This window comes from Calidris pugnax, unplaced genomic scaffold, assembly GCF_001431845.1.
Source record: "Calidris pugnax isolate Ruff unplaced genomic scaffold, ASM143184v1 scaffold398, whole genome shotgun sequence".
NCBI classification, from domain to species: domain Eukaryota; kingdom Metazoa; phylum Chordata; class Aves; order Charadriiformes; family Scolopacidae; genus Calidris; species Calidris pugnax.
In genome coordinates this window covers 3,672,135-3,692,548 of record NW_015091280.1, presented here as the reverse complement: position 1 = coordinate 3,692,548, position 20,414 = coordinate 3,672,135, and the positions used below count along the sequence as shown (strand labels likewise).

The window sequence follows — 20,414 nt, the reverse complement described above, 5'->3', positions numbered from 1 at the left end:
AAATAAGTAGAGGATTTCAGTATGTTAGATGATAAAGAAGCACAAAACCCCACATGTTTTGTTCATTGTGTCTGAATTTACGGTTTCAAAAACAAACCTACTTGCATTACTGAATAATTAATAGGCATAAGATATCCCACTGTAAAAGTGGACAGAGCCCCTGTTTTTACTGTGGAGTTCTTAATGGTTGTCCTCTGTGTTTAAGTTCAATGCAGCTGCAGTTTGTATATCCAGTATTGTTATTTTCATATCAGTGGGAGTATAAAAATTAAGTCTAAGTTTCTATATAGGAAAAGTTACTTTGTACTACTACTAATCATACCATTACATGAAAGACTTATGTTTGCCATCAGCCTGAGATTTACTGGTGCACGGTACCCGCTACCATTATAAATTCTGTGCCAAGGGTCTGTGCTGCTGACATTATTTTGGTGGCTGGAGTCCCATCTGAATCACTGAATATATCAGGACCTGTTATGGCTGACACTCCTGCATTAAAAAGCAAGGATCTTACCAAATTCTGAATAGGTGTAAGTTATTGTCTCAGGAAAAACCTGAGATTTTGTCCTGCTTAAGTATTGGTCTGTGCTGTTATTAGCAGAATCAAAAGCTGGAAATAAGGAACAAAATGTCAAGTAGAGGTTGCTCAAGGGTAACTCTGGAAATGGTAAGGCAGTCAGCTCACACAGCTGAGATTCTCGCACCTCTGATGTGTAAAATATTAAGCATGAGTAGGCTCAGGTAGCCCTACACAAAGCAGTGATGGGGAGTCTCTCTTGGATTTCTTTGCCTAAAAAACAGGCTTTCTCATGAACTACATGTGAGTAATGGTTCGCTACAACCCTTTTCTGCGTAAAAGTGCAGCCTTTGACTGAACCATGGTCATCTGCTGAAGCCACTTGATGACATTGGCGGTGGTGGGGAGAAAAGCTGTGTGCTTAAGAACAGCACAGTATAAAATGGCACCGATACTTATCTTTATAAAGGCATGGTAGGAAATAAACTACAGGGAAAAAAAGGAGGAGATTGTAAGATTCAGAGGGGTAAGATGAGGTGAATATATGTTATTTAGAAATAATGATAGCAATTCTAAGTGTCCACACAAATTAGAGGGCAAATGATCTTCTAGTGAGAGATCTGCAGTTATCTTTTCTTTTGATGAATTTATCTTCACTATGTGATTTCCATTCTGATAAAAGACCAGATGCGATAATTTTGACTACGTTATTTTTAATTTGTGATGATGCTTTGTAGTAGAAACATTTGTGTCCAAAGTAACTCATCATGTCTAGAGAGTCCATCCAGATTATGACTTTACACTGGGAGCTGAATATTTCAGGTTATTTGAAGACAGACAAGTGGAAATAAAAACTGGGAAAAAAAAAAAAAAAAAAACCTGTGATGAGGAGGAGCCATATGGTACTCTTGTAACAATTAAACTCAGTGCTCTACTTTAATGCACGTCTGCAGGATGCACAGATTAAATCCTTGTGCCCAGGCTCCATGCCAAGATTGAATTAATGTTCCTAAGCTTTTTATTTAATCTGTTTCTGTAAGAATAGGCCATAGCAGAGTAAATAATTGAGTGAAAACTTGGGGATGGATAAGCATTATACCCCTTTTTCCTAACCCCCCCACTCACTGTGTTCTGTCTCACGTGTTTATTTATGGGCATGAGGTGAAACAGTCCTGAGAGATCTAATGTGTCGCTGGTATATTTTACTGTGCATGTTAAAAATAGTTCAGGAGCTGGTGAAAAGATACAAACTGTGTAATTTCCTTTTAATCTCACTTCATAGGCTGTCAGTGCTGTGCAAATTCCATGATCATTCAAAGTTACTTTGCATTGCACCTCTAATGCATGTTTTTGCAACCCTGACTTGCCTGCATACTCACTTTGTAGCAATTGTCATAAAAATCACTTTAAAAAAACATAAAAATCAAAGGAGGATCTTGCAGTCCTTCCTTATGTCTTTCGTGGACATCCAGAGTGCTCTCTCTCCAGCCTTTCTAGCCATGAGACAGCCAGCAATTGTCATCTGTTCATTCAAGCACAGCCCTGTGCTAATGTGACTACTTGGGTCCTAGTTTAGAGCTGCTGGCATTCAGCTGCAGACTCCTGATTGAACGTAGCCTCAAATGGCCACCCATTGCTCTCAGGTGATTCCATAGTACTTTTTAATGGCATTATGTTGTCATCAACCTCATCTTTCAAGCTACAAATCTGGGGGGGGAAAAAAAGATAAAGAATGGCTATCTCAAAATATTGGCATGCTGGAAGAAGGACCACGGGTTTGTTGATAACCAGTGGGCAATTATTATTTCTGCCTGACTTTTCTGTAGATCCCAATAGCCATTTCTGTTTGGGTCTACATATCTGGAATTCTTTTATGGTGTTGAAATTATTTCCACAGCACCCTAGCTCATAGTACTTGCCTCTTCTTTGACTTGCATGGCCAAGTCCACTGCTTAATTTATGTCCTACCCAGTCCTGGTTCCTGGTATAGAATCTCAAGTTAAAGCTGAGTTATGCCTTTGAGGAATTGACCACCTGCTGTGTGCTTTGAATTAGCCAACTATACTCCAAAACAATACATTTAAAAATATTCAGGGGAGTAATTTTAATAAATGCAACATTTTCCAAGCTTCTTTATCTCAGAAATTGTCTGCCTTGATACAGGGCCTCAGGGAAACTGGTTTAATTAAAAAGTAAGTTTTTCTGTCAGTCTGCTGAGTCCTCAATAGACTAAACAGCTGCTGATTTTCTGATCCGACTGTGACATGGTGCTGTTCATTTTCTTATATATCTCTGTATATCTCACAAGGGAGCCAAATCTAGCAGGTCACGTTGGTGCATCTCTCCTGCTTCCCCAAATAGTTGTGTTAGGTTTGCCTAGTAGACTGTAGGAATTCTGTAAGCAGTACATATTTGCTAGCCAACTTTCCTAATCCTAGGTCTTTATTTAATTTGAAATTCTGGTCACATTATACATCATTAGCTACTTTTATGTATTTTATTAGCGTTTGTCCTTTAACAGCTCAGCAATACTTAGTGGCTAGAAATTATTGCAAGCATTGTAATAACCTTTTTAATCTTACATGCAGAGACCTCTACGTCTCTCTTATAAAAATAGATTCACCTTTTTCAATGGATATGCACAGTAAAATAGGTCACTAGGCAAGTTCTCTTCTATTTTTCTCAATGTAGACCTCACTAATCTAGAAGTGAAATAGTTTCATGATCCATCTTTCAAACACAGATGTGGAATTAGGGCAGTGGTAACATCTGGGCTTTGTGTTTACTGAAAGATGACTGTCTGAAGCAAAGTGAGGTTTCATCTGCTGCAGCAGACTTCTGTCTGATAGGGGAACAGGAAATCTGCAATCACTGATTGCAAATGTTGCAGCCTCAAGTGAACACTAATCAAATAACACAGGTATTTTGTGTGAAGGCAACAACCGCTACATGTGTTTATGACTGTTAGTGACACACATGAAAAAGATCAGAAAATGACCCAATTGGCTACTGAATGATTATGCTCCACTTAGCTCCTGAAGGATAAAGTTTTATTAATGTGCCTTTTTGCAGGTTCAACTGTGCAGTTGCAGGATTATTTTTCAAATAGGTCATTATAATGTGGTATTCTAAAAAATGTCAAGCCAAATATTTCTCAGTAACGATCATGTAACTGTTAAAGAGACTGTGCTGTGCCTTACAGCATTCTAACTAAATTGGACAGCTGTTTCTATGTGTTGCATGTTTGTTTGTGTGATGCTCAGATGCACTACTTAATCCACAGGACACTTGCAAACATGAAACATGAGATTAATAAAGGCATTCCATTGTTGCAGGTGGGCATGGAGCTTCATATATTGATTAGAATGGGACACTGTTGGGTACCAATGGGTACTGTTCTTAAAATCATGAGTACTCGCTTGCTTTCTCTCTCGAATTTTGCAGATTTCAGAAAGAAAAAAAGATTAAGGAATCCTTAAGGTTGTTTACAATGGAATGTGACTATGATATGCATTTGATGGGAGGAACAAATGACAGTATTTTATATTTCTATGCTTTTAAAATAGAGGGTGCTCGAGAACTGTATGATCATTAGTTAATTAAGCACATCTTTATGTTCACAAACCTTTATTTCCTTGTTACTTATTTTTCTGATCCACCTCAATGTCTGCTGCAGTCTTCAAATAAACATGTATCAGTTCTCCATTATTTAAGCTGCAGTGTGAGGATCTCTACAAATTTGAGTGCACAATGTGATGTGGAATGTATCTAAGCAGTGGTGGTCTAATTTCTAGCAGAGCAATGTGGTCATATATCTCTCTATAATCAGAGCTTGTCCATAAAAATAGCGCTTTTAAAACATGCTTATTTAAACAAAATGTAGACTAAGTTTTTCAGGTGCTTTTGTTGCTGAGTGCCATCATGACCCAAATGATTTCCCTTACGGAAACTCACTGTGAAGCCAGGGAGAAGTCCAGATATGACTGCTGCTTATATGCTACTCACAGAACTATCTTTTTGTCCTGACCAACTGGTCCCTACTTCAGCAGAGGAATGAAGTCTGGTTCATTTGGTGTGAGCTTATGGCAACAATGAATCACTTGAAGTGCAAGTACAGTTTCCTCCACCTTCTAATTTCAAATCCATAGGAATAGAATAGGAAGGGTTGCAGTGGATTTATACTCTTGGTGTGCAGAGCTTGTTGCCCATAAAATTAGGTATGAGGAAATAATAATTTTTGTATTTTATTAAGATATGAACACCTCCCTCTGTTTATGATTTCAGTATGAATTCCTGGATTTTACTATTTCAGTATGAGTTTAATTAGCATCAACTTCAATGAGCTGGAAAAGCATATACTGTAGTTACTGCCTTACTTAATTTTTTTTCTATCCTTAAAGATATTTTGTATCTCTAATTATTATTTTGCCTCCTTTTCGTGAAAAACTACCCTTTCCTCCCTTAAAATGTAACCTTCTATGTTCTGTAATTATTTAAGGAGTAGCTACAGCTTACGATAGAAAAATTTGTCAAAGCAGTAAACCTTTCCAGTGGCACTGAGACACTCAAAAGGTCATCAGCTCTGCACTGCAGGAGTTATTTGCAGGATTCCAGCAGAGGAACTTATGTACAGTCGTTATCCTGGAAGGCTGGATTTAAAAAAAAAAAAGAAAAAGAAAGAGCAATCCCTAAGCAGACTTATTAAGAAGCCCAACATCAGCTGCACGTAGTGGGTCTGTGCTGCTTTTCTGACAAAACAGACATGGAGTTGAATAGGATTTCCATCCTACTGCAAACATGCATCTTTTGATGACCGATGTTCAAAGACCAGCGTGCCTGTGTTTGGGTGTCCATCTATATGTAGAGAGAGCACATGTAAAGAGTTAAAGATTCAGATTTCATTCAGACTAAGAGGTCTTCCGTTTTGTTGCCAAGAGTAGTTTAAAACCTGTAGTTATAGCAAGAGGAAAGTCATATTCCCAAGCAAATTTATACATTTTATAAAATTCTTAGAAGCCTAGTTGTGCCATCTAGTATACAAAGAAGGTTTATTACTAATAGTTATCAGGTACGACTATTATGGCATAATGGTCATAACAGCATCATGTCATGGAGCTGAATCAAGTTTCTGAAGGACATATATAAGGGGAAAAAAAATGTTATTGTCCTTCATATGCAAGTCTTCAGAGGTCACAGTGATGCTTTGGTCATGGTGTTCCCATCTCTGTTCTTTGAATTGAAATGCAAGAGGCGTCTCTCCTGAATAGAGTATTTGTCTCTTCTAAGGGCTGAGTGGATCACGCAGCTTTGATTCTTAGGTACTTTGGGATCTTGCAGGGACACTGTGCCTGCCTCAGGAAGCATAAAACCATAACCTTTATTCTAAATAAATGATCAGCTATATTGATTTGTGGATCTGAAAAAAACCACATATAGAAATAGAATAAAAGGTTAGAAAGCACTAAATCAGAATGGGATATGAATATAAATGAGTAATTTTGTCAGCAGTGAACTAATGAAGCCCAATTTCCTACAGGTTTGAGCTACATGTTTGATTTACTGGTACCAAAAAGGTGCAAGATAGAATTGAAGCTTTTCTTCTTGTTGAGCTTTTACAAGGTCTTTGTGTGAACTGTTTGCTGTCTAGTGAGCCGTGACTGCTTTGTCACCCTTATACTATTTCTGTGGTGTCTCTGTATTGTGTGGCTGCATAATTTCATAGCACTTGTGGGAAACAACTCATCTTTTTAAAATGTAGTTGAAATTAACAAATGGTTTGGGGGTTAATGGCAGGAACAACTACACGTGCATACACACACGCATATAGACATGTCCTGAACACAGTTGTGTAAACTCTACTCCATAAGCAATCATAAGGCTAATAGAGAGAATGGAACATTCAGGGAGCTCTGGTCGGAGTTAATCATAGAATCATTTAGGTTGTTAAAGACATTTGAGGTCATTGAGTCCAACTGTTAACGTAACACTGCCTAGTTGACCACTAAACCATGTCCCCCAGTGCTACATCTACACATCTTTTAAACACCTCCAGGAATGGGGATTCCACCAATTCCCTGGGCAGCCTGTTCCAAAGCTTGACAACCCTTTCAGTGCAGAAATTTTTCCTAATATCCAATCTAAACCTCCCCTGGCACAACTTGAGGCAATTTCCTCTTGTCCTGTCAGCTGTTACTTGCGAGAAGAGGCCGACCCTCCACCGCACTACAATCTCCTTTCTGGGAGCTGTAGAGAGTGATAAGGTCTCCCCTCAGCCTCCTTGTCTCCAGGCTGAACACCCCCAGCTCCCTCAGCCTCTCCTCATAAGACTTGTTCTCCAGACCCCTCACCAGCTTTGTTGTCCTTCTGTGGACACAGTCCAGCACCTCAATGTCTTTTTTGTGGTAAGGGGCCAAAAACTGGATACTGTACTCAAGATGGGACCCCACCAGTGCCGAGTACAGGGGGACGATCACTTCCCTAGTCCCCCTCACCATGCTCATGCTGTTCCTGATACAGGCCAGGATACCATTGGCCTTCTTGGCCACCTGGGCACACTGCTGGCTCATGTTCAGCCAACAGTCGACCAACATCCCCAGGTCCTTTTCTGCCAAGCAGCTCTCCAGCCACTCTGCCCCCAGCCTGTAGTGCTGCAGGGGGTTGTTGTGACCCAAGTGCAGGGTCCAGCACTTGGCCTTGTTGAACCTCATGCAACCAAATGAAACAACATTTGGTGATTGCTGATTCACATACAACTGTTGCCTTTTATTGACTATATTATTATAGTTAATTATCAAATGTCAGAGATCACAGCTTTTCACTTGAAATCTTCTGTATTCTTGGTGTAATGAAAGCTGAAGAAAAGGTAGCTGTGAAAGGCAAAGGAAGCGTGTCATTTTTTTAATAACTTCTGAAATTGAGTTCAAGTGTATAATTCTGTGTAGTTGTTAAAGCAGTAACATTGGGGGACTTTTATTTCTACTGAAAGAAGCATGAGTTTTGTTTTTTCATATAAAAGCAGTAATTCATGATACAATTTTGTTGATTAAGGCTTAACATTACTAAATTTTGCATGTAAATGCTGCTGAATATGAAACATTGTCTATAGGAATTTCTAAAGAGTGGACAGATCTGTTGGTTATATTTCAGAAAGGATAAACCGTCAATAGTTTTTTTCAGGCTATTATGATTTTTACAGAGGGAATTATATGATTATTATCCCTGCAGTAGTAATGTATGGATCTCTACCAGAGCTCTCAAAATAATGTAGGCTTCAAAATTAACAAGTGCTTATGTCTAATGCTAGTCTGAATGATTTGAAGAGAAAACATAATAAAGCACCTTTTTAGAATCATTATAATTACTATACATTTTCATTTTTCAAGTGTTAACTATTCTTGGGAAACAGAAGTAGAATCCTCCTGAAAAAAATCTTACCTAGTTATTAAAAACATATGGTTGTTTTCATATAAGTTCATTGCTGCAGCTAGATCCAGAAGTGCATGTGGGGGTTTTGCAGTGTATTTACAAATATCTCTCCATATCCATGCAGGTGTCATTATTTTGTCTTTTGCAAATGGGGATATAAAAAACACAATTGGGTCATATATAAAGCTGGAGTACCTAGCATAGGAGCAGGATGTAGGCTTCTAAAATATTTGCTGAGAACTAACTGGAACTTGTGCTGCTTCTATGATTGCTTTGCATCAGGCTTCTGCATTTGGAAAGAAAAAAAGATAAAATGTTTAGACTGAGGCTGAGTGTACATTTTTTCTGCCCTGAGCTGTTTCTGTTTTTTAAGAACAGTAGGCTTGGATATCTGCAAATACTGTATTGCTTACAATCAAACAGTGGATCAATAAAATAATAAACACAATGCACTGAAGTTTATGGTTTCTGTTGATGGATTGTACATCTGAGTTAAAAAACACCAGTGCATAGTTTCTTTGTTATTAAGAAACTATGAAGGCCACTGTTATAGAACACAACAAATAGTATTCTTCAATTAGACTTCCCACATTGACACTGTTATTTTTGTAATCAATTAAAATAAAACTGAAATCTACAATATCATTTTAGGTGAATGTTTCAGTTTTAAGTTTCGGGAAAATTAGGATAGTTTTTTTCAAAGGTATGTGTGACAACATTGAGATATAAACTCAGTGATCATTGCACGCATTCAAAGCTGAACAAACAGCTTCAGCCTTCTCTTAACCTCGTGCTTTGTTTCCTGTGCAACAGTTCATAATCATTGTGGAACCTGCTTTAATGGATATTAAATATCCAAAATGTTAGTCTTTTTAAGAGTCTGATTCTCAGGGTAAAGTTCATTCTTTCTTCTATAGTCCAAATATTTGGGATTCTTGAGGGTGAATGAAAGAGAGCCTGGAAAGGAGTGCGTCTGTTGTCTGTCTTGGGAAGTAACACCACCCTCCCTTGCCACTTGAGTGAGGGGTCGGAGCAAGCTGTCCAAGCAAATATTTAATGTATTTTCCCAGTGCCTCATAATTACTAATAACTTTGTGCTCATCCTGTAAAGACATTCATAGGGTTGATTACAATTTTTAAGGGTGGGATTCCTCTGCCTAAATGCCAGTGTATATAGCTGAGCTATGTGGTGATAGTTGAGAGAACATAAAGCGTACCTTATCCCCACACACACCCTTTCCATTTTTTCTTCCTCACACATAATAGAATTATGAACTCTGGTACTTTTATAAAGTCACTGTCTATTCTCTTTAAAAATAAACAACATATTCTAATAGAAAAAGAGAGAGAGAAGCCAGGCTTGAATTAGAGGTCATAGATTCACAGTTAATTTAGAATTTGGCAGTTGACTCATATGTGATTGGCAAGGAGATTTCCAAAAGGCTGCAACTGTAAATTGGAAATAAATGGAAAAGGATTATGTGAGTGGGAGACTGCTTTGAATCCATAATGCATGTCCTGAGACTGACTTGCTCATAAAAGAGCATGTGTGTAATGTGTTATAAAAATATTTAAGCCACATTGGTCTTTGTATAAATATTTTATTTTAAAAGCTGGATTCTGGAGTGGCTAAAAATGGATTCAGTGTACATATCCTTGCTATTAGCATGAAAGACTAAAAAAAGGATCATCAGAAACTGGATTTTTTTCCCTACCAGATTCATACTGTCACAAGATTTTTTTATGTTGTCTTTTGTGTCCAAACCATTTTTTTTAGTCCTTGCTATATCATCTGTTTTATTATGTAGTATTCCTCTGAGAGAAACTATGGATCTATTATATTAGGAGGCAGTCTGGAGGCAGAGTGAGTTGCTGCCAAGAAGGCATTCATGTATGAGTATGTGAACGTGGGTGGGTGACTGAGATGTCCAAAAGGGATACTTGTCTGTTTTCCTTCAACTGTTTCTGCTGTAAAGGTGATATATGTCTGTAAATAAAGCAAGATATATTTTGAATGTGCCCATGTTCTGCATCATTAGTTTTTTCACTGCTGGGAAACTAAACTGCAAGAATCTGAACATCTGCTACCACCTGGCAGCTTGAGGGGCTCAAGGAAGGCGTGACAGCAGTTAGAAAAGACCACGTCTAAAATATTCTCTATTTTTCTTTCTGCTACTTTCTTTAGCTAGATACAGTCTTCTTAATTTAGCTCGGAAATAATTTTGCTCAACGTTGATGCTAGTACCACATCTAGGGAGTAGTCTCTAGGGCTTTAAGAAAGCATTTAGTAATGACTGAAGAAGAGGAAAGTACATGACTAGAGCTGTGCTCACCACATCACACTCTATGGGCGCGTGGCCAGTAGCCCTTTTGGATGTATTATGAACTGATGCCCAAGTCTATACTTACTCCATCTATAACAGCATGAGAAATATGAATGAGTTCTAACTTCTCCAGTGTCACTCTAGTGCATAAGACTTAGACCTTCCTGTTTATGATTGTTTTATGCTGTTCCTCACAGGTGAAATCTGTGCTTTTAAAATCCATGGACAAGAAATGCCCTTTGAAGCTGTTGTGCTAAACAAGACATCTGGAGAAGGCCGTCTTCGAGCAAAAAGTCCTATTGACTGTGAACTGCAGAAGGAATATACATTCATCATCCAGGCCTACGATTGTGGATCAGGACCAGGTGGAACAAACTGGAAGAAATCTCACAAGTGGGTGAAAATGAGAATTTTTTTATTTTTTGCTTTGGCATATACTTTTTCTACAGTACACATCAGATTGAAGGGTTCCTTTTTATATTGCAGTCAGGTAGAAAGCAAATAAAAGCAAGATGAACCATCGTTGCAATAGTCCATGCACTTTTTATTCCTTTTTCCATTTAGAAAATATTTTTCTTTTTTGCCTCCTGCAATTTGACCCATTCTGCAATGGTTCTAGTTGAAGCTTTTAATAGGATCCTCGTTCAAGTGGAGAAAAGTATCTCAGTTTTGGTTTATTTCTTGCTTTCACATTAAATACGTTGACCAAACAGATCATCCAGGACATGGAAGCTAGCTTTTAATTGATACTTACAAATTCTAAATAGGTTTTCTCTCTGATTATTGCATTTGAAATGGTAAGAAAAGAGAAATCACCGGGGTTTTTTAGTATGTGCATGGATATAAGCTGCAGCAGTGTTACCTTTTCACAGTGTGTTTCTGACCTCAGCTTTTGGACAGCAAGTCTCAGAGGAATTCAAATCCTCTGGAAGAGGGAGGTATTGAAAGTTAGTAGGTGGTACTTTTTACTGTGGAGCCAATTCCCTGCATAAATTTAAGTGGCACTGTGTCTTTTTTCACCTTCAATTCATGAAACCAAGCTCCAGACCGTTTGTCGTTAAAGATTAATTTCACTCACATGTAGATGTGTAACTGCGGTACAAATTGTTCATTTTGCTGAGAGCTATTTGAATAAATGATTAATAGTAATCATTCTTCCTTTTTCTCATCCAGGACACATGACAATTAAAAATTTAATTAGCTCTGTAATGCATGCTGAACTTTTTCAGGTTATTTTAAAAGAATACACATTTAGAAGGAAGCCTGCAATATCAAATAACTGTCAGGTCACAGAAACAGGTTTTGCTTCATATTCTTAAATTTTAAGACGGTTTTCCCTCATGTGTCAGTAACAAGCTAGTATGTTCCACTTGTGGAAAATTTTGGTCTAATCCTGACCAAATGAAATGTGAGCCATTGAGACCAGACTTTGTTGCACTTTCCTGTAGTGCTGTCTGTAGTCAAGCACTTGCTAAGCCAGGCTGCCTGGGGTCCCCACCTCTACTACTGCCTCTGCCTCCAGAAAGTCCCTGTGCTTCTCTGTCCCCCTGTTACCTTGCCTATCAAACCAGATAGCAAATTCTTTCAAAGGCAGGCCTTTAACGACATTAAATACGAAATGCCTGTTATTTTTGACCTGCAAACGTTTACATATACTATGTTGTAACTAATTAAAGCATAAATAATTACAATCAGCATAAGGTGAGAGGCTGATTTAATATCAAAGCATGTTCATAAACTGACCATTTTAGGTAGTGAGTATGTAAGACTACTGTCATTCTCTTCCTCTTTTCTTGCTTATTAACCCTTTTTACACTGGGATGATAACTTTCTGCTGGGATCCATTTTAAAAGGCAGACAAATTTTAATAGGGAGTGTTGTGAAGCCCTATCCATACAAGCTGTGGCACTAGGTTTTTACCTAGTGCCACATTAAGATGTTAAATTGGGCAAATTAAACATAGACATTCAATTATATCTCATTTTAGCAGATGTTTGCATAGTTTTCTAGGTATGTTTTGTTAGTCTTTTCAAGTGTCATGATAAATGAATGTTTCCCTTTGATGTCTTTATTTACCTACTTTAGGGCAGTGGTCCATATCCAGGTAAAGGATGTCAATGAGTTTTCACCAGCTTTCAAGGAGAGTGTGTATAAGGCCACCGTGACAGAGGGAAAGATCTATGACAGCATACTGCAGGTAGAAGCCATCGACGAGGACTGTTCCCCACAGTACAGCCAGATCTGCAATTATGAAATTGTCACAACTGATGTTCCTTTCGCTATCGACAGAAACGGTGAGTATGGAGAAGGAGCAGTTGCAAGTTCTGGGACAGATAGCAGTAATTTCTGTAGATACTGTAATTACCTATTGATACTAGTTGATAACCTGGATTCTGTTTTAACTTGAGAGTAATCTTCATCTCTGAGAATGACGGAACCATTACATTGGGAAATTCCATCCCTTTTACGTAAAATTTGGTCAGAAAGTGCCTCAGTAGTTTGTTGTGGAAATTAAAATCCCAGTTTTAGATGAGCAGTATGTTTCTCTGGCACTCAGTCTATTCTCTTAATTGTCCAGTTTCCCATCCAAGTGATGGCATTTCCTAATGCAGCGTGTAGCCCTACCCAATATGGTTTATTCACTGGTTTATAGCTAGTCCCATTCTTCTAAACTTTCTGGATTGGACTCTAAATGTAGAATTTAGAATATGTTTATTGATTGTTAAAACTTTCAGGGTATGAGTATGTAGATCTACCCATTTGTGGTGCTTTCTGAAGTAGATCCATTCTTCTGCAGTGTGGAAGAATATATGCTTTGGATAAATGGTATATTCTTTTATGGTTTTAGATTTTAGTTGATTTTCTAATGTATCTAATATTACAGGAAAAATAATAAGCCATATTACGTTTTCCATGTGTGTCAATTTTTGACCTTGGCAGCCCTGTCTGTCAGCTTACCGTGTTTCCCTGTCAAGTTCACACCAGGGCAAAGCACAGAACTTGGCACTGAATTTGGGAGAGGTGGCTGGGCTGCATTAGAAATGTGTTGAAGATCCTTCCTCTCATTCTCTGGTTGCTTCAGACAGTATAAAATAGTAGCTTTGTTTTTCAAGTACTTCAGCAGTCCCTTTTTGGCACCTTTTTGTAGATAAGAGTACTTGTTCTTGATATTCACATGCTCACACTTGTGCAGAAGTTCAAAATGGAAATTCCTGTGCTCGCAGAACCTTTTTCCCCAGCACAAGCACCCCGTGTGCATGCCCAGCAATGCTCTGATTTATCTTTCCTAACAGAAGCATTTAATCCATGTTGTATGTAGGAGGAGAATACTTTTTGGAAGTTAAATATGATTTTTGGCCAAATTGGAAACTGAAAGCATGCATGGAGCTACTGTTTTCTCTAAGTAGTCATTTTCATGTTGCAATGTTTTATAAAAACTCTTTCCCCTATCCAAAAATTATTCATCATTTTTTGTGCAGTTCTTGTACAGTGCACAGCTGAGCATCAGAAGATAACAACCTCTTAGCATCAATAAATTGTAAATGATATTGGGGAAAAAAGCCATCTTGTTATAATACATTGGGAGGCAAGTATATTATATAGGAGGTATAATCATAATGAGTATATCTGTGTTTAAGTAAATGAGGTCAGCTGGTCAGTAATCTTTTGCCAGAGCAATCGCACAAAGGATTTTTTACAGGAAGTGGGCATTTGGCAGTAGATGTTCATGTGCAATTCCCTAGAAGCTTTTCCTCTCTATGGGTTAGTTTGCTAATTCTGAGATTTCCCATGTTGTCATAAAAGGAAATTTCCATGTTTCTGTTTGAAACCATTAATTTTCCAGAGCTCCATGTGACTTGCCAGTATGGGGCTGGTTATTTACGTGAGTGGCAGGTGGTTCATAATTTCATGCCAGGTTTGTGACTGATATCATGGATAAATAATACGCTGATATTAGCATGACAGACACAGAGCAGACATTTCTGTTGCTTATGCTTTTCAGCTCCTATCACACACTGCAGGTGGCTCATGAGTGATCAGAAGTTTCTTACAGTCAGAGGCATGATTAAAAGCATGTGAAGTGTCAGGAATCCTTGGTTACAACTTTGTCCTCATGTGCCTGGGACCTGCTTTTCAGCAAAGGCAATGAGAAAATCATTGATTTAACCATGACTTTAAAGCCTGCAGTGAATAATTGCTATAAGGTTGTAATACTTGCAGGTTCTTTCTTGGTCATGAATTCAATTAATATTTTTTGTTCTGTTTGTTCACTAAACGCACAGTGCTGCCACAATCAACAGTAATTGCAATCTAATTTGCAATTTTTTAAGATAATGGTAATTGCTTAAACCCACTGGGATTAAAGGCAGTGTTAGAATAGATGGTTGCACTTTCATTTTGTGACAGAAATACGTTGCTTAGTTTCAACACATTTCACTGCTGAGAATGTCTCTCTGTGCCAGCTGATATAAACTTTCTCTGTGTAAATTCTTTGGCACTGTGCCCATTTTGGTTACATATAGGATGATTACAATAGATGTATGAGATGCCTGGGACTGTCTGTTAATAATGTGCTAATCAGGAGTTTGTTCATAGGTTTTTTCACCCATTGTGAAAAACAAGTCTTGGTTCCTGTGTCTCCTGCAAGTTATGATTTTTTCTGCATTTCAGTAACATAAGTGGAATTTCATTGCCCAGAAAGAGTATTTAACCAGATGCTTAGAATCAAATCTAAATACTGCAGCTGGCCCCAAAAGTAGAGAGCACGTGAGGAAAACATGCTATTATCAGTCCCAGATGGTGGATTTTTTTAATCACTAACCTATGAAATTAGCCACAAACACAGGCCTTTAGAAAAATGAACGTGCTATTCCATCAACTTTTTTTCTTTTGGCAGATCATTGTCTTTTTAGGCAAAACTTATTTCTTGTCTCTAGATCAATCCAGGGAGAATTTTGTTGTTTTGAAAAATTATATTACATCTTGGGGAACATTTACAGAAAGGACGAGAGAATCCTTCAGAGTGTAGCAACACACAGTCTGCCTCACATCACCGAACTGTGTGAGGCACAAGTGGAGAGGCCCCCAGCACTGGTGCAGGAAGTAGCGCTCGGCTCTGGTGTAGATCTTTGTAAATTAGGCACCTAAAAGTAGGTAATATAAAGCTTGCCATTTACATGTGGCAACTTTCACACTTGGTATGTGATTTTTTTGTCTACAGAATTATATTGTGTTATGAAACCGTAACACTAATAACATTGACTTTTGTGTATGATGAGCTGAACTTGGAAGGTAATGAACTCTCGGTCATAAAATACAATTGTGTAAATGCAAAGGAAAAAATTATGCTTTGTTATGTAAAGAATTGGGACTAAAGGTATAAGATATAACATGTTTTAAGATACTTTTGCACGCAGTTTAGTCCAGTTGTCTTCTTAGCAGAGAATCACAGTCATCAAGTGAGTTATCATATCAATAGTGTGTAGGCTTATTTCAGGTAACAGAAAAATTAAACCACAGCGCATGGATCTGTTTTAATGCCAGCAGAACAACATTTTTATGCAATTTGTCAGAAATCATGGTCAGGTGGTCAGAGATACAGATAGAGAAAGATTCTGTATCTGTAGGTATATCTATATCAGTAGAGACAGAAACAGATTCTCTTATGGCTCTAACCTACTCTCATCTCTAAAATGGGTTAACTATATTTACCACCCGCCACTGGGAAGCACTTCACAAATACATGTTCAGATTATCTAATATGAAGATTTTTCCAAGAAATGTTGGACTTCTGCCAAGGAAGATTGGACCAGATGATCCTTGAGGTCCTTTCCAACCTGGTATTCTCTGATTCTATGAAGATGAGTTACTGACTTCTCTGTCCAGTCACATATCTTAGAAAACAGATGTGAACAGGATCTCACAAGGTCAGCCTTTACAGCACTGAGATCTGTGCTAGGAGCTATGCAAGCTTCATGTTGTCAAAAAAAGTAGTGGAATTTTTATAGTTAAGCATTTGCATGTGATATTTTTTTTATTTATTAAACTACAGTTTCTTTCCATTATCATTGAAAAGAGCACCTTTTTCACAAGAAGCAATTCTAATAATCCTTCATTTGACTTATGGTCAAATACAGCTCCTGGTGGCTCTTGGCAGCCGGGAATGTTGAGCTGCCACTCCCATGAGCAGACTGAAGTCAGAGGCCACTCATGTAACAACACTAGCCCTCATCTCTTGTATGAATGAGGAGATTCGGTTTCATACTTGTACCCACAGGAAGAAATATGGAATTTAAGAGGGAATTGCCATAGTAAATTAGTCAAGTCTTTCCCTTCTCTTGTGACTGCTTCAAAATAAGGTTAAAGACAGCCTTAGAAGTGGGAAGTCTGTATCAATGTATCTCCAAAACTGACCCTGAAGAAACAGAGATATAAATATGTGTGTCCTCAGGAAGGAATTTTCATATTCTTCTTGTCACTTACCTGTTTTTTGTTTTTAAAATCTGTTATAGCTTTGGGTATTTCCAGGAAAAGGCAGAGATTTGGAAAGACTGAAAAAAATCATTTTATGACCTAATTGTGAACTGTGTAGAAAAGTACTTACTTCTCCCATTAAAATTTTCTTTTTTTTTAATGTTATTGTTTACCTTTTTTGTTTATGAGTGAGTTATAAATAGAAATCTTCAGTCTATCAACTCTAAAACTTTAATTAGTCTGTATTTATAGCACTTCCTTTCTGTCTCTACTTTTTAATCATATTGATTAAATTGTAAAATAACAAAGAAGCATAAAGCATGGCCACAGAAAAATAGATTAATTAGGAAATAAATAAACAGTGAGTAACAAGACATCCAAATGACCTTTCAGAATAACACCTAACAGACAGAATCTTTGTAGTCCAAATCTTAAAAGACCATAATGAAATATTAATCTTGGAAGATAGATTTAGTGAAATGCAAATATGTTGTAATGATTTAAAAATCTTAGAGGAGGGTTAGTATTCTAGCTAATGTAGATTCAGATAATTTTGGTTTCTTGAGAATTATCTCTGCTGATCATGGACTGATATAATACCAAGGAGAACCAAACAGGGAAATATGAAGATTCATATAAGAAATAATATAATGCAGAAAAGAAAGAGCAGATATTAAATGAATAATGAATTATATAATGGCAGTTTTTCATTAAATCCTCTTAGGCAGGTATTAAACAACTCAAGATAGTAAGATGGGTAGATTAAATTTTTTTACCAGTTACTAACTCAAAAATAATGTAGTAGTAGATATTGTTTTTGCAGTTGCTTTTGTGATGGGAAAATCCATCTACATGGCAAACTTAAAAATGCCTGGCAAGGTGAGGTGCCTGAGTGAGAGAATCAAGGAAGCTGTAGACACAGCACTGATTCCATGTTAGCCTTCAGCAGGTCCTTCTGCTTCTCTATTTGAGACATAAAGTTAGTGACAGGCCTTGTCCCCCTCTATGCCCTGCTCTAAAAGGCAGGGGTAAAGGTTCAAAACCAACATAAATTGGAGTATTGGGCCTGACTTATAGCTGCAGATGTAAGGGTCTATTTAAAGTACAAATTTTGAACCAGCAGATGGTGATAACTGCAAAAGCAGCCTTCCATCAGGCCTGACCTGAAAACTTTCAATGGAGCTACTCCAGTTGGCTTTAATGTAGTAGTCAGAAAAGTGTTGGGCTCTGACAAGATAAGTAGTGTGTGTCAGAGACACCTGTTAAAAGTCTTTATTTGTCAAACTGGGGGACATTTAGTGCAAGATTTATTTAAGAAGTTTCATTTGTCTGCTTTTGCCTGTCTCTCACTCCTTTGAATGAACCACACCCACCCCCCCAAACCCCCAGACAATGGCAGCACAACTAACAACAGGTACTTAACCAGCACCTTTGGGAATTGGATCACTGTATTTCACTAAACTCCAGGATTTGGGTGCTCCCGATTCCAAATTTAGCCCAAACAACTTATTTTGCAGATCCATGCTTGAAAGCAGTTGTCGTGTTGTGAGAACCCGAGGGTGTCTTAATCACAACCTAAGAATCAATACGAACCCCTCCCGGACCAACAATCCAACTGGGACCTAACATATGTGTAGCATTAATCCAGAGCAAGTTTGTTTTTTGAATACAAGATTAAACATCCAGAGAGATGGTATAACAGACAGCCCTGAGAAAAAGTGTGAAAGCTATTATAGTTTCAATTTGAAAAATAAGTGCATTTCAGTGAAATGGGCAGAATTAAAATGCTGAACTCGTTACTTACAAAAACATGCATTCTGCATGGTAATCTTCCAGTCCTGCAGGAAGTACTCTGAGAAAGATCTTTCCCTTTTCTTGTGGAAGTTGTAATGTCTTTGTTCCCAAAAGAGGTAATTTGCCACCTTTATATATGTGTGAGGTTCAACAGATAATCTCTCTTGTTGCTGAGTTTTATTTTCCATGCCATAACCCTGTCCTGTCATATCAAATACTCCTAAGCGCTCTAATGTAGAAGGTGATTCTGGGGCTTTTCATTTTTTTAAAACCCAGGGAAAGATGTTAAAAGGCTAAAAATCTCTCTCACCTAAGGGGTAATAGCTTTAGAGAAAAAAGGAAGATACCTAAGCTGGGGAGATGTTCAGCAGTGGATCACAGGAATGTGGCTGCCGTGTTAGAGCCATGTGTGCTGGGAAGATGTGGGAAATAAGGTTGCACTACTCATACTTTATGTTTCAAGATATAAATGATAATTAGTTTTACAGTCTTCATAGTGTTGTTGAGCAGATGTTTAATAACATAGACGTGTCCATATTATAAGCCTATCACCTTGTATTTGGCTAAGAACATCTTTATTTTTCTACTGGATTGAAAGAAAATATTTCCCATACCTCATAACTGTCCTGCCTGTGGAAGTGCCATGGGCTTCAAAGAGCTTTCTGGTCATAAAGCACTCGATTAACGAGTTCCCAAATATTATAGTCTGTATATGTTTAGTCAATAAGTAATTTCTGAATGTTATCTTTTGTTGAATCTATAGGTAACATCAGAAACACTGAGAAACTGAACTATGATAAACAGCACCAGTATGAGATAATGGTAACAGCTTTTGACTGTGGGCAAAAACATGCAACGGAAGACGTCTTAGTACGAGTTAATGTCAAACCAGTGTGCAAACCAGGCTGGCAAGGTAAGATTTAATAGTTTATATATTTTAATTTTTTGTTTTAAATCTCTTTTCTTTTGTGTTTTCCCTCCACTGCACAGTAAGGAAACTAGGGTGCTTATTGCAGTTGCTATTTCTTGTGCTTACTTCATTCCAACCTGTTAAAAAAGTGGATAATAATCCCGTACTTGTTTACATTTGCCATGTTTCTTCTCTAGTCACAACAAAGAACAGATTAGAAAAAATAAAAAAGACAAATTTCTATTCTAATAAGATATTTTATTATTAAGTCTGAATAAACTGAAACATTAAAAAATGCTTCTCATTTTCCTTATTCCTGCGACTATTTTTGATAAACCTTTTGAAGTCACCATGACAAGATACTTTTCCCATGTGTGCTGGAGTTGTTCAGATTATCTTGTTCCAGGTAGAGAATTGGCTTTTGCGTGCAGGCGTGTATGTGTCAAGGCGTGCCTAACCAGCACTGGGAGTGAAAGGCATTTTTTTCATCCTGATTAGTGTCTTCATATTGAGACATTTCAGTAGGAATTGATTTTTCTAATAAGGTTATAAGGATCTACAGTCTATCTGAAGTGGAATAAAAAAAAAACAATTGGCAATGTACTAGGAGGATAGATATGCCACAAATTATAAGGAATTAAGGTGAAAGTGAGGGCTGTATTAGGGACAAGCCAACTGGATGTAGCCACATTATGCAAATTTCATTTAGGACTAGCCTGACCTTCAAAACTGTAATTTTTAGAGAGTACATTTAAGAAAAAAGAAATCAGTTTGGCTATTGTACTTGAAGTTAGATTTGCAGACTGACATTTAGGAAGAAAAAAGTCTTCTTTGTAAAATAAGAAGCCCTAGTCTACAGGATCTTGTAATGAAATGTGTGCAATATTCCGTTTTCATAGTCCTCACTTAGAGCAGAACCACATTTTAATTTTTCAGGGATGTACTAGTTACCCACCCACCCACCAACCCA

The 20,414-nt window shown here is 37.6% G+C and overlaps 1 protein-coding gene across 1 annotated transcript in view; it reads left to right on the top strand.

The window, feature by feature from the left end:
- CLSTN2 (calsyntenin 2) overlaps nt 1-20,414 on the top strand; it is a 221,311-nt gene that overhangs the window by 115,149 nt on the left and 85,748 nt on the right. The window contains exons 2-4 of the mRNA XM_014960649.1: nt 10,464-10,659; nt 12,352-12,560; nt 19,298-19,447. Coding sequence (XP_014816135.1) covers nt 10,499-10,659; nt 12,352-12,560; nt 19,298-19,447 — 520 coding nt within the window. The 5' untranslated portion in view covers nt 10,464-10,498. The remainder of the gene's footprint in view (nt 1-10,463; nt 10,660-12,351; nt 12,561-19,297; nt 19,448-20,414) is intronic.